This window comes from Saimiri boliviensis, chromosome 1, assembly GCF_048565385.1.
Source record: "Saimiri boliviensis isolate mSaiBol1 chromosome 1, mSaiBol1.pri, whole genome shotgun sequence".
Lineage (NCBI taxonomy): Eukaryota > Metazoa > Chordata > Mammalia > Primates > Cebidae > Saimiri > Saimiri boliviensis.
In genome coordinates this window covers 42,931,514-42,955,310 of record NC_133449.1, presented here as the reverse complement: position 1 = coordinate 42,955,310, position 23,797 = coordinate 42,931,514, and the positions used below count along the sequence as shown (strand labels likewise).

At 41.4% G+C, this 23,797-nt stretch overlaps 1 protein-coding gene across 7 annotated transcripts in view; it reads left to right on the top strand.

Annotated features, from left to right (window-relative positions):
* THADA (THADA armadillo repeat containing) overlaps positions 1–23,797 on the top strand; it is a 368,932-nt gene that overhangs the window by 265,354 nt on the left and 79,781 nt on the right. For all 7 annotated transcript variants that reach the window (XM_074396552.1, XM_074396550.1, XM_074396539.1 and 4 more), the window contains one exon: positions 12,034–12,128. In XM_074396552.1, coding sequence (XP_074252653.1) covers positions 12,034–12,128 — 95 coding nt within the window. The remainder of the gene's footprint in view (positions 1–12,033; positions 12,129–23,797) is intronic.

The window sequence follows — 23,797 nt, the reverse complement described above, 5'->3', positions numbered from 1 at the left end:
GCTGAGATAGTGCCACTGCATGCCAGCCTGGGTGACAGGGCAAGATTCTGTCTCCAATAAAAGAAAAAAAAGATTGTCTCAGATTGGAGACTAAGTTATGCTAATACAGAACCTTTGTTGCCAATAAGTGGTGAAGGTCTCATTGCCTAAGTCCAAAAAAGGAATCTTAGTACAGTGCTCAGCATTGTGGGAACCTAATTGTGTGTGTGTGTGTGTGTGTGTGTGTGTGTGTATTATATAGTTATATATATATAATGGAGTCTCTGTTGTCAGAGTTTAGTTACGTTTGAATCTAAAAGAAAATCTAGACAGTGAAGCACATAGAAGTACATACAGTAAGTACAAGAGTTCAGGAAAGAATGTGAACTGAGATAAGGAAGGCCTTCTAAGAGGAGTTAGATATTTGAGAGTAGAGTGTGATTTGGAAACACCAAAAAGTGGTGGGAAAAGAACACGTCAAGATGGCAGACACCGTGTGCAGTGGGACACTGGAGGGAGTGCATATGGTAGATCATGGGCCAGTGAGGAGACTGAGCTGAAGGAGAAGTGCTGTGCTGTAGAGAGCAGTTGTGGAAGCCCTCAGATGTCAGCCAGAGGAATATGGACTTGATCCTGGAGTTAAGAGGAAGTCTACAAGCTCTGGCTGACACTGGTAAGTAGGCTGCTATCTATATGCATATGAAATACACTAAATGCTTCAAATCTTTCCAACCCCCTTCAGTGGTCATCAGAGTTTCTAGTCTCTCTTCAGGATTAACAGAAATATCTCTATCAGCAGTCCTTGTCACCTGGAAGCCCCTGTTGCCTGCCTACTAGTAATGGGAATAGAGATATTTGTATGCACTTGAGACCACGTGGCTTTTGTCTTCCAACATTGCTAAGAATATCATAGAATCACAGAATTTATAACAGTAAAGGGAATTTAGAGATCATCTGATCTGGTGGAATTCTTTCTTCAAACAAGCTTATGTGGAAGTTCAAGATGTTGAAGATAGTAGAGATGGTTTCAGTATGGTTTTAAGTTGAGGTGGGGGCCTGAAGACCCACCTGTATGGCTTCCCTCCCGTTGGTAGCCCCAGAAGAGACTAAGAGAAGCACCCTGACTCCCTGTTTCAAAACAGTGATCTAATCTAAGCCGATATTTGTAGAAAAGGTAATTGACACGGGGACAGGCAGCTTCTCCCTATTCAAAAGATATGGCTGTCTCAGAAGATGGCTCAACTTAGGGATGTAAATAGCAAGTTTGTTTTTTGTCTCTTGACCCGCTTTCTTCCTCTCCTGGTGCCTGATCATCCTTGCGGAAAATTCTACAACTCCGTGTCCTTGGGCTGCGAGGGCCCTCTCTCAGGAGCTGCCCTCCATGGATGGGTCTTCATGCTCCAGACCTTCTTGCCATCAAAACTTAGCTATTCTGTATCCTTTTCCTCAGTCCACTCTCAGCTGGCTGGCTGTCCCTAAGTTTTAACACCTAAATAAGTGAGTTCTTCCGGGTCACACAGCTGGTTTCCAGGAGTGACCTGGTAGAGAAGTACTTTTAACTGAAGTCAGTAACTGACGCGGGCTTTACGGCAGTGTCCTGGCCTGGCGGGAGCACTTGTCTGCCATCATATCGAGCTACTCAGCCCTGATATGTTTGTCCCGTGCAGCCAGGCTTTCAGCCACCTCCAGGAGGGCTGAAGGCAACATGAGCTGGTCCTACATGAATGGGCCCAAGGGAGCATCTTGGAGAGAGGTCCTCCAAAGTCTCACTATTCTTTCCTTCCCCTGGTGATGACCAGGCTTCCTCAGCAATTAGACTGGCCCGGGGCCTCTGGGAATAACACCTTCCCAGACAAGTTCAGGGGCTCACTCTAGGACTCCCTAAGCCAGAGGGGCCCTCACCCGTTGCAAGCTCTGCGTTCCTGTGTAACCATAAGGAGAGTCATGTCTAGAGGCACTTGGTGAGTGGAAGCCTCTAGCCAGAAAACACAGTGCGCTGCCGTTGAGGAGAGGCAGAGTATACTCAGGGTTAGTAGGTCCGGGGTCCGGCCCCTGCTGGACTACCGACCAGCAAGCTGTGGCCTATCATTTATTTCTTCAGGCCTCACTTTCATCTGTAAAGTGGGAAGCTCTAAAATGAAGGTGTGAAATAGAAAAGAGCAAGGGAGGGCATAGTGAGTAATGGAAGTATAAACATAAAAGTGCTGAGAAGATGCAGGAAATGCCTACTGTCAAATAAGGAAGTCTCTATCAGCATAATTTCCATGCTGAAAACGTGCCTTGATGCTGGTCCTCACGGAAACTGCTGCACTTGGAGCCGTGCTTTTCACCAGACTGGCTACCAGGATACAGCGCCAGTCTGTGTGGTCTCTGATCGCTTGGCCCATTGACTCACTTTTCACCTGGTTGTGTTTGGGACACATGGATACAGTTTGTTATTTAGAAAACCTCGATTCTATTCTTGGTTTCTGCCCTAATCTTGGGCTACTTTGTTGATTTGTAAAAATGGGAATAATAATGTCTGTTTTCTTCCTTAAGAATTTTATAAAGATAAAATGAAGTAAGAATATTTTTAAAGAGAAAACTTTTAATATAGTAAGATGTTGATGTTGTTATTATCACTGCTATTATTTTTACCAGGGTTAATTTCCAAGTGTGTGCCTTGCCAAGTTCACATGACCGCGGTCCCGTTGGTGGTGCTGTTAGAAATTCTCACCTTGCGATTTACGTAGCTCCGGCAGCATCCGGAAGATCTTATTCGCCTCACCTATTTATTCTTTTTTATGTTTTTAGAGAGAAAGTAAGGTTTGAAAAGAGAGGGGACTTCTGTTAACATTCTGTATAAGAATTGAAGCTATGTATCTTCCAAGCCCCAAACTGTACAATAAAAGTTTTCTTGGATACTACTTTTCTCCCATAATTCCTAGCACATAGCTTATTAAGTTATTAACCAGCAATTTCTCTGGCAGCATATTAAACTTTACTTTTAAACAAGTCACAGAGGGAGGGAAACACGCATCTCTCATAAAAGGAATAAAAAACATACACCCTCTAAAGCAGTTTCCCCAGGCTTTGAACAAACCCCAAACCCCACACCAAGGTCTCTTTTTCATCATTCTCTGCACATAGCTTGAGTGTTAGTACAGTAATGAGAACAAGATGCCTAATAGAAAGATGGAAAAATATGAGGATTCTGGAGGCTCCCTGGGGGCTCTCTGAAAAGGCAGGTGATTAATATTAGGAGGGAAAGGCAAAGCCATGGCATTGAAGCCTTGGGCTTCCTCCAGCAGCAGCATTCCTAAGGGAAAGAGAGGAGGCTGTGGCTTTGGCCCTAACCTAAAAAGAGGACCCAAGTACCTACTGCAGACTATTGGGGCCTTGCTGAATGCCTACCCAGAACCTTGGCAGAGTGGGTAAGACCCTCTGCTTTCACAGATTACATTCCCCAGGACCAAAACCTGCTCTTCCAGGGAAAGCCCACTGTGCTCTGCAGTACATGGCTGGACCTTCAGTCACTTTCTGGACAGACTCACAGTCTCTCACTTTGTACGTGGTGACTCTGTAAGAATTCCCTATAAGTTGGTCAACCACCAGAGCAGGGCGTGGAGGATGGCTTCACTTTAAAAGGAAAATCCAAGTAGGAGGGCTGTGGGGCTGCATATACATATGGCTGCGAGTATAAACACTCGCAAAGCTCCAGGCCAAGAAAGGCAGGATGGATGTTGGGGCATACCATAAAAATGCAGCTCTGCCGTCACACCTCCCCCAGAGAGGGCAAGGTAAACGAGCAGTCCCTGGTAGCCAGCCAGGTTCTGCATGCTGCTGCCAGCTGGCCCTGCATGCTCAGCTAAACTCTCCATGCTGCAGTGGGGGAAATAACTTGTTTAAATATATATATTCTACAGTTCACCATTTTGCATTTTGGTTTAAACAGATACCTTTTTGTTTCTCTATGAGTGCCACATGATGGTTACTTGGCTGTGGGGCGTGGTAAAAAAATGGAAATCGGAATGGCAGAGGTGGATTCTTTTTATTTAATTTATACTTCCACATTTACATGACTTAATGTGGCCTCCATCAAAGAAGTACCTCCTAACTCCTATCCACAGGATATAACCAAATACAAAGAGAGGCAGTGTCTGGTCTGTGGACAGCTGTTACAGTGATGTGAACTGCCAAGACTACAAAGATGGCCAGTGGGATCTCTGGGAGACCAGAGAAAGGTCAACAAAATATCTTGGGTCGAGTCAGCCATTCAGCTTGTCCTTAGAGGTAGTTTTCTGGATAGTCAGGAAGGTAATCCTCTAGAAATAGAGGAGGGGCTTTGAAGCAAGTTGGTTTTTAGGGGGGTTTGTTGTTGTTATTGCTGTTTGAGATAGGATCTCACTATGTTGCCCAGGCTGGTCTTGAACTCTTGATCTCAAGCAATCCTTCCATGCCAGCCTTCAGAGAAGCTGGGATTCTAGGCACCTGAGCCACCACCTACACCCAGCTTGAAGTGACTTTTAAATAAAGGGCATAAGGTAGCTGGACGTGTGTCAAGTGGAGGGATCTTAACAGGATGTGGAAACATGGTGTAGACTAATTTCCCCTTTCCCTCTTTCCCCATTTTCCCTCTTCCATTCTTTTTTTTTTTTTTTTTTTTTTTTTTAGATGGAGTCTCACTCTATCGCCCAGGTCAGAGTGCAGTGGTGCATTCTTGGCTCACCACAACCTCCAACCTCCCCCCCCCCCCCCCCGGGTTCAAGTGATTCTCCTGCCTTAGCCTCCCGAGTCGCTGGGATTACAGGCACGTGGCACCACACCCAGCTAATTTTTGTATTTTTGGTAGAGATAGGGTTTTACCATGTTGGCCAGGCTGGTCTCGAACTCCTGACCTCGTGATCCACCCACCTCGGCCTCCCAAAGTGTTAGGATTACAAACGTGAGTCACCGCACCTGGCCTCTCTCTCCCATTCTTCTAACCTCCACTCTCCTTCTCACCTACCTTCTCTCCCTTTGCCCCTCACCCACTTTTCCTCTCAGTCTGGTTTCTTTCTTTTCAGCCCATTATGGGGCTGCTGGTTGTCCCTAGGATATTGCTTCGTTAACTCCAGTGCTGGCTCTGTGGCAAGAAGCTTCTAATGCTTCTTGCTTATTGTGTTTGAGAACAGAAGTGATCTGAGCCGGGTATATAGGAACTAAGAGAATTAGCGCAGATAGGCTAGAATGAGCCTGCCAGCTGCACCTGTTTGATTTTCTGGAATTCCTTCTCTTTTACCAGCTCAGATCTCTCCAGTGCCTCTAGAGCCTTCCTCCATAACATGCTGATTGTTTTTATGTGTATTTTTTCCCTTTACATATACCCCTTCCCCAGCAAGATCATAACCTCTGCAAAGCCAGAACCTTTTCCTCTCCCTCCCTTTACCACCCCAGGTAGGATATCACCCATACTTCTCAGTAAATGTTTCTATATTAATAAAGTTAAGCCATGGGTCTTAGAGCCCTTAACAGACACTAGCAACCTAAAGCCAGAACAGCAGTGTCCAGCTCTCTGAAGATGGCAGTAAATTCTAGTGGAGCTTGGTATGTCCAAAGTGAATTCACTCTCTTTTCCAGCGAACCCACCAAGGCTTCACAGTGTTGAGTGGGGACCCCAGCTGTCCAGTGTGACTTGAGCTGACAGGGTCCCACTGGGGTCTTCACTCTCTGGAACTTTTGGAGCTCTGAAAGACCTCTTCTATTTTGGGACCCTGTTGACTCATCCTGTATCATTTCCTGCCTATCCCCCGCATACCATTTTCCCTTTAGCACTTGTTATTCTCTAAACATATCATGTCCCCAAGTCTTTGGACATGCTACTTCCTCTGTTAGGGACACTTTGCCCTGGTCTACGTGCTCCCCATTCTCCAGCTTTCTGCCAAGACCCTTCCTGACTCACCCAGACAAACAGTTACTTTGTCGACCCCTCCTTTTGGGGTACCCATTATACTCTACCACAGGCATCCCCAAACTTTTTACACAGGGGGCCAGTTCACTGTCCCTCAGACCATTGGAGGGCCGCCACATACTGTGCTCCTCTCACTGACCACCAGTGAAAGAGGTGCCCCTTCCTGAAGTGCGGCGGGGGGCCGGATAAATGGCCTCAGGGGGCCGCATGCGGCCCGCGGGCCGTAGTTTGGGGACACCTGCTCTAGCATGAGTAGTTGTGTGTTTTCCCTGCTACACTAGTGGTTTTCAAGTTTTTTTGTTTTTGTTTTTGACAGCCGTTCATAACAAGAAATAGCTTTTACATATGGCCGAATGCATATGTTTCTGTGTATATACTGTGCACACACACATGAAATCATGCATAGTCTGAAATTTTAATAGCTGTGTAAGATAGAAATCATGTGTCAAAAATGTAACAGAGGGAATTTGCTCAAGATATAGCATATTTAATTTCAGAAATGTTTGCTTTCAACATATCTACTGTCATTTTTGATACAAAGCATAATTCTCTTGATACTATTAAGCTTATTGCATTTTATTGGTTATTTACATCTTAAAGATAACTTGTTAAAAATTCATGCTTGGCAAGGACTTTATGGAAACCTGATATATAACCGTAATGAAACGTTGCTTACCCTTACTACACCACTTTGATACGCTCTGATTATGTTTTTCTCCTTCCTCCCTCTGTCTTCCTCCTCGCTCCTTCTCTCCCTTCCTCCTCCTCTTCCTTCCTTTCTTCCTTTCTTCTTTCTTTCCTTCCTCTTTGGTGGCCACCACCCACTGGTTGATTTCATAACCAACTAAATGAATCGTAACCTGCAGTTTGAAAAACACTATTCAGGACTCTAAGTTCCTTGAGGGCAGTGACTGTGTCACTGAATCACTTCATCTTCATATTTCCAAACCCACCACTATTCCTGGCTCTCAGTAGCCTCTTAATAAATGTCTTCTGAATGAATAGGCCTCAGTTAAAAAAACAAAAAACCTGTAGCCACTGGGATTCCGGAAGGGACAGGAAAAGTGAATAATTTATCACAGACTTCCCAAGACTCCTGCTGTCCTCTAGACACTGGGGCCTTTGTGGACGTGTCTGGGAAGGCCTGCTCTCTGCCTGCCTTCTGCTTCTCCCAATTTCTAGGAGAGAGGGCAGGAGATTTAAAGAAGCTCAGCGATTTCCCAAGGCAAAAACATGTTAATCAGGTTCTCACGTGGGTATTTGTAAGGGACAAACGGCAAAAAAGAGTGGAAGAAAACAAGAGGCTTAACAGGGCCTTCATTTCACCTTCTGTACGTCAACTTCATCCGCATAGTACTGAATTCCTTTTCCTCCTTCGAAAGCCACTGTTACGCTGCTTTTCAGTGCATCTGCTAGAACCTGATCACTTTTGATTTTTTTCAAGCACTATAAATCTTCATTATGCCGTGCTTCATGCCAGGATTTTTCCATTTGGGGGTAGAAAAAATCCCCAAGCCCACCAAAACCCTGTGGCTTAGTTTCCTGTCCAGCTGGCGTGCTGTTCTTTGGGATTTTGTTCCCATCATCAAAGTGGCTTGACAGACTGAGAACAAACCTCTGGCTCACCCTAAACTCACAGTGCACCATTTCCAAGTCAGAACAAACACCAAGTAATAACAAGAGAAAAAGAATGAAAAAAATTATTTTCCTGACTTAGAAGCCAGTTCAGAGTGAAACCCAGCTCTGTGACTCCAGACAGGGATGTTATGAGGTCTTGGCTGTCCCCAAGGGTAGAGTCATGAGCAGTGGGCTCCAGGCCAGAACTTCTCTCAGAGTCATCTCAAAGGAGAAGCCATGGATGGCCTCCTTTGCGGCCGCAGATCTTCTGTTTCCTGGACTCCAAAGCAGCAGCATTTGAGGGAGCCTCCCATGATCTCGTTGACTACATCAGACTTGGCCCCAAGCCTCACAGTTGTGGGAGCAGTCAGTGATTCCTGAAGTGTCCCAGGAGGCCAGTAAGGTCACCAGCCTGTAACCGGGCCTAGGGAAGCTGCAAAACACTTCAGTCTGGCAGGAGGCTCTAAAGATCGTCAGCTTTCCTCTATTCATTTAGAAACTTTAAAAAATATGCTAACTTAGCTGAAAAGCTCATGGAAACCGGGCTCCTCATCAGACTTGAAAGTCAAACGAGTTTCTCAACAACTTTTCTTTATGGCTCTGTATGGCTCCACCAAAAACCAGAAAAATATTTGGGGCAAGAAGCTATGACTCTGTGAGGCCACATGGGAGCAGGCAGTCAATTATTATACTAAGGAACACCCAGTTAGTGTGAAGTATCCCATCACTTAAAAGCCTGACCTGCCTTGCTCTTATTTCTACCTTCTCAACGCATTCTCTAATCTTCTCGGGCTGGCTCTCTTCGGGTCTGGAGAAGCCAAATGAATTCCCTCTCACCCACTTTCAAAATGCCCTTCCTTATCAACTTTGTCTCTGGATTCTTCCCATCTTGCATGGCCCAGTTGGAAGTATAACCTCATTTCTCCAGTCTACCTTGGTGGGTTTTGTTTGTTTGTTTTTTGGCTTAACACCTTACATCCTGTTCTAAAGTTTGTCTTTGTTTTTGTCTCCAGCACTAGATAAAATTCTCAGGTCAGAAGCCATTTCCTATGCACGTCCTCCCTGCACCTAGCTCAAGGCTGGATGCACGGGAGATGCCTTACCTACTTTCTCAGGCCGCTGGCTTTCCTCCCGGAGTGGCTCTTGCTTTAGCAGGGGGCAGACCCAACTGTTAAACAGTAGAAATCTTTACCATTGAGAATGATATCATTAAAGTTTTCATGGATTGTGGTCTTTCCATAGTGAATGGAAGAGTAACAACAGGAAGTGATGATTGAGAGTCCCAGGGTAAACTAGAGACAAAAGATAGGGGCAAGGTTAAAAAGCAAAACCCCAGGCTGGACAGTATAGCCAGACGCCATCTCTAAAAAAAAATAATTTTAAAAATTAGCTGGGTGTAGTGGCATGCACCTGTAGACCCAGGTATTTGGGAGGCTGAGGTAGAAGGATCACTGGAGCCCAGGAGGTTGAGGCTATAGTGAGCTGTGGTCATGCCACTGCACTTCAGACTGGGTGATAGAGCAGGACCCTGTCTCGAAAAAGAAAAAGAAAAAGAAAAAATGAGGGAAATCTCTATGTTCTTAATAGAATGGTATCCGAAATATATTAGTGAAAAGAAGTAATGATCAGAACCTAATATATAGTAAGCCACGATGTATATAAACAAGTGGGTAGCAGATAGATGCTTATAAAAAAACAGAATGTGCCTGGAAGGACGTGCTAGAAATTAGTAATAGTGGTTGCCTCAGGGGAACAGAATGTGGGCAGGGGGCAGGGTTATGGAAAAGGGACTTCATTTTCATTGCATGTCCTTTTGTGCTTTTTCTATTATTTTTGCACGTATTACTTTTTTTTTTTTTTTTTTTTTTTTTTTTTTTTTTTTTTTTAAGACGGAGTCTCACTCTGCCACCTAGGCTGGAGTGGAGTGGGCGATTTGGCTCACTGCAGCCTCTGCCTTCCAGGCTCAAGTGATTCTCCTGCCTCAGCCTCCCGAGTAGATGGGATTACAGGTGTGTGCCACCATGCTTGGCTAATTTTTAGTAGAAATGGGGTTTCACCGTGTTGGCAAGGCTGTCTCGAACTCCTGACTTCAGATGATCTGCCTGCCTTAACCTCTCAAATACCTATTTTTTTTTTAAATGAAATTTTAGACCTGGTACAGTGGCTCATGCCTATAATCCTAGCACTTTGGGAGACCAAGGTAGGTGTATAGCTTGAGCCCAGGAGTTTGAGACCAGCCTGGGCAACATGATGAAACTCTGTCTCTATTAGAAAAAAAAAAAATGCAAAAATTAGCCAGACATGGTGGTGTGCACCTCTAGTCCCAGCTACTTAGGAGGCTTAGGTGGGAGGATCGCTTGAGTCCTGGAGGTCAAGGTTGCAGTAAGCAGAGATCATGCCAGTGCACTCCAGCTGGGATGATAGAACAAAAACCTGTCTCCAAATAAATAAATAAAACAAAAAAAAATGAAATTTTACAAATAACTAGGTATAGGTATGAAATTAGGCCAGACCTGAGGTATATGTATAAACTAGCAGTTTGACTAGGTAAAGGTCAGAGAGCAAGCAATTACGTAAGTGAGGCAAGTCATGGGGGCTGAACTGGGGCAGTTCAGCAACAAAGAGACCCTTAATACTGGACAGATATTAATCAGAAGTATCTGATACAGGGCAGGTGTGGTAGCTCACGCCTGTAGTCCTAGCACTTTGGGAAGGCAAGGTGGGTGAGATCACTTGAGGCCCGGAGTTTGAGACCAGATCGGCCAACATAGAAAAACCTTCTCTCCACTAAAAATACAAAAAATTAGCCAGGTATGGTAGTATGCACCTGTAATCCCAGCTTCTCAGGAGACTGAGGCAAGAGAATCACTTGCACCTAAGAGGTGGAGGTTGTAGTGAGCCGAGACGGCGCCACTTTGCCTGGGTGACAGAGTGAGACTCCGTCTTAAAAAATAAAAAACGTATCTGATACATTTTTTGTGGTAGACAAATGCCAGCTCCAGATATAGGCAGTTCAGGATACAGGTGTGAATAAACTTTAGGGAAATGGTAAAACCGTTTGTTTATAGGAAATGAGAAGGATAGATTTCAGGATTAAGCCACATGTAAACTCACTAGCCAGAACACTTGTGCCAGTTTCAATGCCATTTCCTAATCCGTGTTGGAAGTAGACAAGGGCAGGGAATGAACACTTCTAGAACATCTGCCGTGGCCAGGCACTGAGATGGGTATTTTAAGTTTCCTGTACCACATTGAACACTCACAGTGACTCACAGTAAGGCTGTCTTAGTCCATTTTCTATTTCAGTAGCAGAATACCACAGACTACATAATTTATTAAGAAAAGAAATCTATTTAGCTCTGGTCCTGGAGCCAGAGAAGTCCAAGAGCATGGCACTAGCTTCTGGTAAGGGTCATCCCATGGTGGAAGGGTGAAAGCAGAAGAGAGCACACAAGACAGAGAGGATATCAGGCCAAACTTGTCTTCATATCAAACCCACGCTCCAAATGACTAGCCCAGTCCCGAGATAGCAGCATTAATTCATTCATGAGGACAGAACCCTCATGACCCAGTCACTTCTTAAAGGCTCTTCCTCTTAATATTGTTATAGTGGCATTAAATTTCAACATGAGTTTTAGCAGGGACATTCAAACCATAGCAGAGGTGATAATATAGTTCCCATTTTACAGGTCAGGAGTCTGATTCAGGTCACATAAATAGTAAGTGGGAAAGCCGGGACTCAAATGTAGGTCTGTCCCTACTGTCTCTATTACTCACGTTGTATTATTAGTACACCAAAGATTTTTTAGCCTTTTCATGGCCAAAGACACTCAAGAGTCAAGGCCCTTCAGTACTGTTCTTAAAAAGAAAGTCTTTGTTATTCCTTTTATATTTAGACCCCCAAATCTGAGCCCACTTACTATTTCACTGTGTGGTTCAAAGAGCTGCTCCATATATTGAATGAAGACAAAATTCCGTTTATTGGGGAAAATGTCATCTCCAATGTTTGTTAATCTTGCCACATGTCTGTTGTTGAACTAGTTATTTTAAGTCCATAGATACGGCTTTTCATATGTGAGTTAGTTTTCCTTCTCCAAAACACTAAATCTGACTTTCATGTATGATGATTTTTTTTCTCCAAATTTCTACGCTTGGGAATAATGGAATACCATCTCCCCACTCCTTCTGCCCCATCTTGTTTACAACTAACCAGGATACAATCTTGGTATTTGTTTGTTTTCATTTTATTTTATTTGAAGCCAAAGCATAGAGTTTTTATCTATGTTGTCTACACATAGCCTTGGCCTCCATCATCTGGTCAAGGATTTCATTTTCTCACATGAGTTGCTTATTTTCTTGCCATCAATGATTGTACATCTTTTCTTACCATTTGCCATAGCTGCTTAAACCCCATCATATACCATAGAAAATACCCATGTGCTCCTTCCTGAGACCCAGACCTAAGGGAGATAAAATATCAATATATATTCTGTTCTTTACCTTTCTAGGCAAAATCCATGTTTGGTGACCAGAGCTGTATATATTGATATTCTCTTCCTGTTGACTTGCTGCCTCAACAAATCTACAAAGGACAACCAGCCAGGTATGATTCATAGTCATACTATATTTTGGAATGGTTGCACATCTTTGAAATGTAGATGGTGTTTTGAGTGGCTCTGCCACACACTACTCCACCTTCTGCTTTTTAAAGACTAACCACACATCAAAATTAAACAGTGTCGTATAGTTCCCTCGTAGAACTTTCTTGGGGAAACTTGTTTTTGGAAGTTTGTCATTTATTTTCTAGTTGATCATTCAGGGAAGAGTGAACTCTACTCAGATACCCTCTGTGCTTCTACAGCCCTGGCTTTTTGCTATTTTATGTATTTTCTTTGAAAGTTCATCATTTTGAATAGCTGCAAGTTCATTCTGTTCCATTCTGTGGAGATGACTGAGCTGGGCTCATTTGATGCTGGGTATTCGAGACTCTTCTCAAATCGACCCTGACACCAATGGACTTACGAGTTGCTGCCTCAGGCTCTGACTTTCCCCATGTTTCTTGGTCATGTTTGTTTCTGGGTATGGACCCCAGATCCACATTCAGTTGTTCTGTCTTAATCATGATTCGCAAAGTGGTTTTTCTTTTTTAAAGGAGAAGGGCAACTCCAAATAAAATTTTTTTGATGTGTTTATATAAGAAGCTGCCGAAAAGTGCTGTACATGAATTCCAGGCCACGGACTGAAACTGATTTTCATCAACACAAACTGGAATGTGGGGTAATGAACCTGCAACTGGTTAAAATCAGCCTCTTCTAATTGATTAGGCCTGTCTAAAGGAGGCTACAATTACAAAGTCAGATTCTGAGTGCCAGCAGACCAGGCCTTTCCTCTGTTACATTTAGTCTGTCAATGATTTGTTATCTCCAGTAAATACATTCAGGCTGTCAATGTCCAGCTCTGTCCATATGGAACCCTGTTCCCAAATTCAAACCAATTTAAAATGCTTTGCAGGAGGGAGGTTGGGGAGGTGGGAGCATGCAAAACCGTCTCACCCAGATCGATGTATATTAGCCCACAAAACCCCTGTGGCCATGCAGAGGTAATAAGAACATGCTAGACTCTCATCAACTCCATATTCCCTGGATAGGGGTAGCTGTTGTATCCTCTTTGTAGTGTAAAATCATGTGGTTTTATAGCTATAAAACAATCCCAGTTTATGCCTCTCTTCCTACCATAATTATTACTAGTGCCCCCTTTTACTCTTGAAAGTGACCAGGTTTGCATAACAACTTATTGGTCGCCCTGGCTGTAAGGGACCCCAGAGTTGCATCTACTTTAGTTTACCCTTGAGTTAACTGGAGTCCAGAGTTTATAAAGAGATTATGAATCCAGTGTTACCAAGTGAATTGCTTTAGATTTCCACCATTTCTGTATTTCAGTTCCAAATTCCATGTAGCTTTATAGTATTTCTCTGCCTATGTGTCTAAAGGAGTTTGGCCATCACAGATTTGTTCATTGCTTACAAATCTGTTCACTGGGATTTTGACAGTTTGTGGTTGACTATCATCATTAGTTTATTTGAACTGAATTTTTCTTGGCTCATTTAGTGCCGTAATTCCTTGTCTAGAATAGTTGACCCTTACATGTTGTAAAATACCTTCTTTCTTCCCCAACATCCTTGACCCATTAACTGGGTTCCTTGAAGATGACTTTGGCTTCTTGGAACCATCTATTTCTCCAAACTGTGTAACATTTAGAGTTTGACAAGCTATGTTTAATAACTTAGCATGATTTCACTTCCATCTATGTATTACTCCTCTTAAAGTTGTTACTCTCCAGAGTAAGATGTGAGGCAGGATGCTTTTATTCTAGTATGGCAACTAGAATATTCTATGAATATTTTATCCTGTATATATAGTATGAATATTTTATCCTGCACTATCCAGTACTGCAGCCACTAGTCACATGTGGATCTTGAGCACTTGAGATGTGGTTGGTCCAAAATGAGATGTGCTGTTAGCATAAACTACTAGATTTTAGATTAGTTAGATTTCAAAGACTTAGTTATGAGTTAAAAATAAAATTTCTCAATAATTTTATATTAATTATGTATGTGTTGGGATGGTGATGTTTTTGATATATTGGGTTAAATTTAAAATGTATTATCAAAATTAATTTTACCGGTTTCGTTTACTTTTTAAAATGTGGCAGCTGAAGTCAGATGTAGTGGCTCAAGCCTATAATTCCAGCACTTTGGGGAGCTGAGGCAGGAGGATCACTTGAGGTCAGAAGTTTGAGACCAGCCTGGCAGCATAGTGAGGCCTCATCTCTAAAAAAAAAAATTTTAAATATGCCGGGTGTGGTGACTCACACCTGTAATCCCAGCACCTTGGGAAACAGAGGTGGGCAGATCACAAGGTCAGGAGTTCGAGACCAGCCTGATCAACATGGTGAAACCCTGTCTCTACTAAAAATACAAAAATTAGCCAGGTGTGGTGGCACGTGCCTACAATTCCAGTTACTTAAGGAGCTGAGGCAGGAGGAATCACTTGAACCTGTGGAGGTTGCAGTGAGCCGAGATTGTGCCACTGCACTCCAGCCTGGGCGACAGAGCAAGACTCCGCCTCAAAAATAAATTAATTAATTAAAATTAGCCACATGCATCTGTAGGCTTAGGTACGTGGGAGGCTGAGGCAGGAGGATCACTTGAGTCCAGGCATTCGAGGCTGCAGTGAGCTGTGATTACACCATTGCATTCCAGCCTGGGTGGCTGTCTCACAAAAAAAAAAAAAAAAGCTTAAATGTGGCAACTAGAATTGAAAAAAATAAGAAAGAAAAAAGTAAAACTGCCATTGAAATATACATATTTAACTTTGAAAGTATTTAACTTTGTCAAATGGAGAGATAGGAGGAATTGTAAATGATATCATAACAATTTGAAAGATACATTAAAGTAACATTATTAGTGATGAAAAATGTGGCTATTTACATTTTTTTTTTTTTTTTTTTTTTTTTTTTGAGACGGAGTTTCGCTCTTCTTACCCAGGCTGGAGTGCAATGGCGCGATCTCGGCTCACCGCAACCTCCGCCTCCTGGGCTCAGGCAATTCTCCTGCCTCAGCCTCCTGAGTAGCTGGGATTACAGGCACGTGCCACCATGCCCAGCTAATTTTTTGTATCTTTAGTAGAGACGGGGTTTCACCATGTTGACCAGGATGGTCTCGATCTCTCAACCTCGTGATCCACCCGCCTTAGCCTCCCAAAGTGCTGGGATTACAGGCTTGAGCCACCGCGCCCGGCTAGCTATTTACATTTTAAATTACATACATGACTCTTATTTTTATTGGACAGCACAAATTTTGATCAGTCTTCAGAGAATTGCCCTGATAAAATCGCTGGATATGTGTGTATTTTTGTATCTGTGTATCTGTCTGTATGAATGTGCATGTTCATACAATACATCCACACAAACAGTGAGAGTATATTTTCTTTCTTTGAGGATGGAATAGATTTTTAGAGCTTACCAAATACCAAATAAAATGGCAATTAAGATGGAAAGCATTGTTTGGGATAAAAATAAACTGTGCTTAATGTAGTGAAATCTATACTTGTGTGTTTTATAAATTGTTCCCTGAAATAGGTTAAGCAATAGAAAAATACATCACCAAATATAGTGATCACTTATTTAGACATGATTTCAATATGATTTAGATTTCAATATGCTTTCAAAATAATGTGATGAAATTATAGTCTTAGCATATAACCTCCTTGAAAGAATGGACCATGCCTTAGATTCTTTGTCGTCTAAACACATAGTTGGCCCTCATAAAATGGATTTATTGTTTGATTGAAATGCAGTTTTTCTCAGTTTTTAGAATAGTAATAGCTGTTATCAAATTACAGATTTTATTTAAACTCGTGTATCAAACAGATGCGAATTTTTCTGAATTCAAGCAAGGTGTTTATATAAATATATATATATATATATATATATAATCTGCCTCCATTATTAGCTCACAAAGCTCAGAGTAGGAAGTATACCACATAGACTGAAGCCAGACCTCTGGGTTTGAACCCTAGATCTGCCACTTACTAACTTTGTGGCCTTAGGCAAGTTATTTAGCTGCTTTGAGACGGTTTTTCCATTGTGAAAGGGGATAATAAGATCTCTATCGCAGAGCAATTGCAGTTTATGCATGTAAAGCTCTGTGTGAAGAATGTGCTTTGCAAGGCACAGAGTAAATGCTCAACAAATATTAAATATTATTAATATTATTGTCATTATTATTCGCTGGAAGCCATGCATCTAATGCAGTCTCCTCCAGCCGGGCAGCACTGTGTTCAACTCCTCACCTTCACTGTTCTTCACCTATTTTTAAACATCTTCAGGAAAGACAAAAGGCTTGCTTTTCTAGGCAAACACTACAGTATAACATACTTGGCTTAGAATGTCAGGAGTCCACTTGGTTAGGGTTACCCCTGTCCCTCTGGCTGATCCAGAAAAAGGTCGTATTTTTTTCTTGTTTATTTATTTTTTTCATTCATCAGACCTGCTAGCCTCAGAGACATATTGAGCACTTATATCTAGAGATAGACAGGAGTATGCCTTGGGCTTACAAGTAGGTACAGTAAAGGATTTTTCAGATGCAGTATTAAAGGAAATATGTATGGGACACATTGGAGGTACTAAAGAAAGTTAGATCATTTCTACTTGAGAGGACAGGAAAGACTTCCTAGAAGAGGAGGTGGTTGAACAGAGTTTTGTCAGTGGGTAGGGATTCACCAGGATGGGCAGGTGGAGGTGGGTATTACAGACAGAGGTAGGAGCATGGCCAAAGCTGTAAGGGCACAAATCAGCACAGCATTCAAAGCACCAGGGACATGGTCACTAGAGTGCTGGGTTCAAGGCCAGGGGGGTGCGACTGGTAAGGCTGGGGAGGCAGAAACCCAGTCATGGAAGGCCTCATTCATAGGCCAAAGTCTAAGGCGCTTGAATTTGACCCTGTAGACAAAGGAGATTATTGGAAGATACAAGACAGAGAATAGGACTGTGTGGTTTTTAAGACAATGTGACAATTCTTTCTCTGCCCTCATCCTTACAGGATTTTTAGGACCCTTTTGGAACCAAGTTCCTAGTGCCACTCCAAGAGAATGTAAATGGCTGGATACAATGGCTCACACCTATAAGCCCAGCACTTTGCGGGGGCCAAAGCAGGATTGCTTGAGGCCAAGAGTTTGAGACCAGCCTGGACAACATAGCATGACTCTATCTCTACAGAATTTTTTTTTAATTAGCTGGATATGGTGGTATGTGCCTGGAGTCCCAGCTACTCAGGATGCTGAGGTGGGAGGATCCCTTGAACCCACAAGTTTAAGGCTGCAGTGAGCTGTGATCACACCATTGCGCTCCAACGTGTGTGACAGAGCAAGACCCTGTGTCTAAAAAAAAAAGAATGTAACTAGAGATTCATTCACTTTGCCTTTGCCCAGCCATTTTGATAATTAATATTAGGGGTTTGGGAGGTAGGGAGTGGGGAATGGAAGACCAGACTAGAATTAAAGGGAGCGCTATGGTAAAAGTAATTATTTTAGAATGGTGGGATTACAGGGGAGATTCCTTCTCTCGTTTTCTATTTTCGTAATTTTATGAAACATAATTCTGTTTCATTAATATATGTGTATATACATATGTTTAAACATTAAATATATTTAAATATGTATCTTGAAAGGGATTGATTATTCCAAAGGAAATGAAGTAAAACAATTTCAAGGAAACATTTTTGGATGGAGGAGCTCTTTCACGGAAACTTTTTTGGATGTTAGGGCTCATCCCCTCTCCAATCCTATTCTGTAAATGACCTTGGAAGGCTGTTCCTACCTCTGAAATACCTTAGAACCACATTGAAGGGCTGGGAGCATAAACAAGGAGAAAAATAGTGAAGGAGAAAGGCAGAGAAGATGATTAGAAAAGCTTAAGATAATGATGTGTTTTGTGTAATTCAGACTTTTATCTGAGTGCTTCCCAATCATTTGAGGTTTCCTCAGCCATTAACTAGGTTTTAAAAATTTCAAATCTGGGGGTTTTGTTTTGAGTTTTAAACCCACAGGGTCTCTCTATCTGCTGTATTCTTTTTCCTCTTCTGAATCCAGCTGTCATCATTAGTATATATCAGTTTCCTGCTGGAATGGAAAGAAAATTATAGTCCCAGTTGTAGTTGAGGGAACAAGGAAGAAAGAGCCCAACTGCTACAAGGACTCAGAGCTCTGTGTTTCAGGCTGGGCAGGGACATGGAGACAAGAGCTTGAATTCTTATTTTAAACGCATCTTAAATTATTTGCTCTCAGGTTGGAAATTTTTCCATTGAAATTTCTGTTTACAGAAATACCATCTGAGACTTGACTAAATATTTACCCCTTTTACTCTGAGAGATGAAGTTTCTGTTTCTCTTATGCCCGCACCCCTTAAAATTGTGTCTGTCACAGCTATTGAATTGAACATTTTCTTTTACCAAGTATTTAAACAAAGACTTACCTGCATTTTCACACTTTCGTTTTAAGCTCTCTTGGTGGATTTGTGAGTGGCCTTTTCCTTCCTTGGTCTCCATTTTATAAATTTCATGCAACTTTTTGTTTTATAATTACATGTATGTATAATATATTGAAATATGAGTATTGAAGATGATTAATAAGGAAATGACATAGCAATCTTCGATAGAAATGTTTTCGGTGGATAAGGATTTGTCCATCTCTACCTTTCATGGAAGTGATCTCAGAAGGCTGTTTTCCTACCCCGGAAATGTGGATAGGATGTCCATTATATTCTCATTTTTAGGAAACATTGTTTTCAATCTCATCCTTCTTGGAGGGGTTATAATAATAATGGCCAACATTTATTGAGCATCTGTCTCAATGCCAAGCATTTTTATGTGTGTTAATGAAGAAAGTACTAATGTTCTTTCATCATAGACACATGGAAACTGAGGCATAGCAAGAAGTGCCCAGCGTCCCATATGTGCTAAGGCAGCAGATCCTGAGCTCTCCAACTGCCTGTACTGTGACCCCACAGCACAGCCAGGGCCAGAGTCAGGAAACACCAGTCACTCACATAGGGGAGGGAATCCAAGAACCCTCTTTGTGGACTCAACTTTCCAGGCTTCTGTCCCTGCTGCAGAACCCCCAGGCCTCAGAGAGGGATCCCCTTTCCAGGAGCTTCCAAGTCACAGGCTTTTATGGGGCATTTCCTGCTTGTGTTTCTGTTTCCCATCGCGAGCATGTGTGGAATAACACAAGAGCCTACCGGGGCTGGAGCGTGTTATTAGAAAGAGCATCTTGACTGCTCCCAGGCAGCCACCTGCCCTTTTTCCCTTGGAAAGTGGACCTATGGCCACTGCACAAAACACTTCCTAATACCAGGCTGCTGGTGACTACATTTTGTGGTTTCTTTGTTAGTTGGTATTTATAGTTCAGATCTCATCACTCTGCCAAGTGCAATAAACATTTTGTTTTTACTGGAATACGACTTTTATTATTGTTATTATTTTTCTTTTAAATGTCTCAAAAGTGACCAGCTGTGTGAGTGGAGTCAGAAACTCTAAATAGTCTAAATGCCAAGTCAGTGTGCTTTGTAGATTAGTGTATGATTAGAAAACAGGCTCTTATTTATTACTGCTTATATTTATGTGATGGAAGTTAGGTAACAACCCCCCCCCCACACACACACACACACACACAGGCCAGCTTAGATGTTGATGATGCTTAAATGGTAAAATCTGTGAGAGGTATTCAACAATGTCCTGTATTTATACTGCCTACAACATGAATAATACATGTGTGACACAAATAGGCCAGTGATTTTTATGACAGATTAATTTCCTTCACCTAAGTTCCTGGGAAATATAGCTGAACAATTACAGAGAATGAAAACAAACATTGGCGTCTTAAAACACCTGCTTTGATTATTTGGTCTAATTAGGTTAAATTTAACTATTTCCATTTGAACAAATCGAAAACAATTCTTATCTGTTCCTGGGTCATGCGCTTTATCAGTGTTGGGCGCAGATGTGTTTAATATGACACAGTTGGTGCTATTCTCTCAGCTCTGAATGGGAAATAAAAAGGAATTAAGAACATATTTTTAGAGTATTTTGGGGACTTTGTATTTCTGGGCCTCCAGCTATGAAATTTCAAGGAGGTAAAAAAAAAACAGGCTTTGTTGTCAATAAATTAGTTGGTTTTCTCCAAAACACTGGAACTGTCATCTGAACTGCTGCTTGTGCCAAAATTATCTTTCCCAGGGAACAGTGAGCTTCTAAAATAAGCAGATGATTCCTAGCTGTCTTTCAGAAGTCAGAATAATATAGGGTATGTTATTAGATTGCTAGCTTAATGTGATGTTTACTCTTTGTTAATTCCAAACCTCGTGCTGAGTACAGAGGCCCACAATTTTTTTGAAATTTAGTTCAGAGATCATAGCAATTTAAGTGACTTACCCAAGGTTACACAGCTGGTGAGTGAAAAGGCTGAACTTTCCTGACTCCTTATTCACTGTCCATTTCTGTGACCAAAGTTAAGGGCCTTATGTAATGTGAGAGTTGTATCTCTTAAAGAACTATGTCATGAAACTTTCTACCCACGTTTTCATCCCAGGAATGAAACACAGTTCTAGTGAGCGACTAGGGTCTCAGAACATCTGTGATTTCTTATTTTTTATTTTATTTCATTTTATTTTTTCAGCTTTATCACCCAGGCTGGGGTACAGTGGCACAGTCATGGCCCACTGCAGCCTCAACCTCATGGGCCCAAGCAATCCTCCCGCCTCAGCCTCCCAAATAGCTGGGACCATAGGCACATGCCACCATGCCCACTTAGTGGTTTTTTTTGTTTTTAATTTTTTATTTTGTAGAGAGAGGTCTCCCTTTGTTGCCCAGCCTGGTATCAAACTCCTGGGCTTTAAACAACCCTCCCACCTTGGCCTCCCAAAGTGCTGGGATCACAGGCATGAGCCACCATGTCCAGCCACATCTGTGGTTTCAATATTCTGTGTTCCTGCCTTTCCCAACTCCAGCCCCTCATTACAGATAATCTGTAAGTAGTTGCCCATGTCAGTTACATGTTTATGCAAGTAGTTTTTGAAATCCTGTTTAAGATAGTTTATGTAAATGGAATCCTACCTTTGTGGCCTTTCATGTGTGGGTTCTTTCACTTAACATGTTTTCAAGGTTCATCAGTGCTGTTCATTTCATTCTTTTTTATTGCTGAATAATATTCCAGTATATAGATATCATATTTTGTTTATCCATTCATCAGTTTGATGGACATTTGGGTTGTTTTCACTTTTGGGTTTTTACAAATATTGCTTCTGTGAACATTCATGGGCAAGTTTTTGCCAGGCCCAGTGTTTTCAATTCTCTTGGGTATTTACCTAGAAGTGGAATGTCTGGGCCATATGCCAACTCTAAGTTTAACTTTTTGAAGAATTGCTAAATTGTTTCCAAAGAGTCTGCAACCCTCTTTTTACTGGGGGTGTATGAAGTTTCCAGTTTCTCCACATCCTCACCAACTCTATTGTCCATCTGTTTTATTAATAGTCTTCCTAGTTGTGGGATCTCATTATGCTTTTGATTTGCGTTTCCCTAATGACAAATGAGCTTGAGCATCTTTTCTAGTGCTAGTTGGCCATTGGTGTATCTTCAGAGAAAAGGATCTTCAGATGCTTTGCGCATTTTTATGTGAGTTATTTGTCTTTGCATTCTCAAGTTGTAAGGATTCTTTTTATGTTCAAGATATTTATCCCTTATAAGATATATAGTTCGTAAATATTTTCTCCCTTTCTGTGGATTTTTACTTTCTCAATAATGTTCTTTGATGGACAAAAGTTTTTAGTTTTGAAGTTCATTGTATCTATTTTTTTTCTTTTGTTGCTTGCGCTTTTGATTTCATGTCTAAAACTATTCCCTAATCCAAAGTCATAAAGATTTGTACCCATGTTTTCCTGTAGAAGTTTTATAGCTTTAGCTCATAAGTTTATGGTCCACGTTGAGTTAGTTTTTATACTGGGTGTGAGGTACACAGATCCAACCTCATTCCTTTGTGTATGTGACTATCCATTTATCCCAGCACTGTATTTCAGAAGACTATCCTTTCCCTCATTGAATTGTTTTGGCACCCTTGTCAAAAAGTCAGTTGACCATAAATTAGGTGTTTATTTCTGGATTCTTAATTCTATTCCATTGATCTATGTATCTGTCCTTATGCCAGGAGCACACTATCTTGATTACCATTACTTCTCGGTAACTTGAAATCAGGATGTGTGAGTCCTCTTTCTTCTTTTTAAACATTGCTTTGTCAATTCTGGATTCCTTGCATTTTCATGTGAATTTTGGGATTATCTTGTTTTACAAAAAATAAAAAATAAAAAATGGGGGTGGGGCAGGGGGTGGGTGGGGAAGGAGGAAAGAAAAAGCCAGCTGGAATTTTGATAGGGATTGTAGTAAATCTGTATCGGCATCCTAAAAATATGATGTCTTCAAACCCACAAATACAGGATGTCTTTCCATTTATTTAGGTCTCTTCATTGCAGTGGTGTTTTATAGTTTTCACTGCACATACACATCTTGCACATCTCTCATTAAATAATTCATTCCTATTCTTTTTGATACTGTTATAAATAGAATTTTTGTTTAAATTTCATTTTTGGATTATTTGTTGCTACTGTATAGAACTACAGTGGATATTTGTATTTTGATCTTTTTTCCTGCAACATTTCTGAACTTATTTATTAGCTCTAATAGGTTTTATTGTGGACTCCTTTGAATTTTCTTTATACAAGATTATGTTATTTGTGATAAAGGTAGTTGTTACTTCTTTCTTTCCAATCTAACGTTTTTATTTATTTTTCTTGACGAATGGCTCTAGCTAGAACCTCCAGTACAGTGTTGAATAGAAGTGGCAAGAGCAGACATCTTGCCTCATTCCTGATCCTAGGGGAGTCTTAAAGCAGTCACTCTTTCACCATTAAGTGTGATGTTAGCTGTGGGTTTTTTTTATAGACGCCCTTTGTCAGGTTGAAGAAGTTTTTTTGAGAATGTTGAATTTTGGCAAACGACTTTGCTTTGTCTGTTGAGATGATGTTGTAATTTTATCCTTCATACTGTCAATATGGTGTGAGTTGTGACATTTTCTTGCTAAGTAGTATTCCATTGTGTATATGGCTTGTTTAGACTAATTAACCAGTTGATGGTCATCTGGGTTGTTTCCACTTCTTGGAGATTGTGAATAGTGCTGCTCTGAATGTTCACACAGAAGTGTTTGGTCATGTTTTCATTTGGCTTGGGTAAAAACCTAGGAAAAGGATCACTGGATCATATGATAAGGATTGTTTAATGTTAGAAGAAACTACCAAAATGTCTACCACTTTGCCTTCCCACTTTGCATTCATGAGAAGTCCAGTTACTCTAATTCTCACCAAGATGTGGTATTATTCCTCTTACTAATTTTAACCATTCCAGTGTGTATAGCGGTGTCTCATTGTTCTGTTGGTTGCATTTCCCTAACGGCTGATTATGTTGAGCATCTTGTCATGTGTTATATCTGACTATGTATGTCTTTTTTGGTAAGGTGCCTGTTCACATCTTTTATACATTGCTTTTTAATTTCTAGTTGTTTGTCTTACTGGGTTGTAAGAGTTTTTTTTTTTCTAAATACAAGTATAGTTTTTACCTGTCTATGGCTTTACTTTTATTTTCTTAACAGTGTCTTTTGAAGAGAAGACATT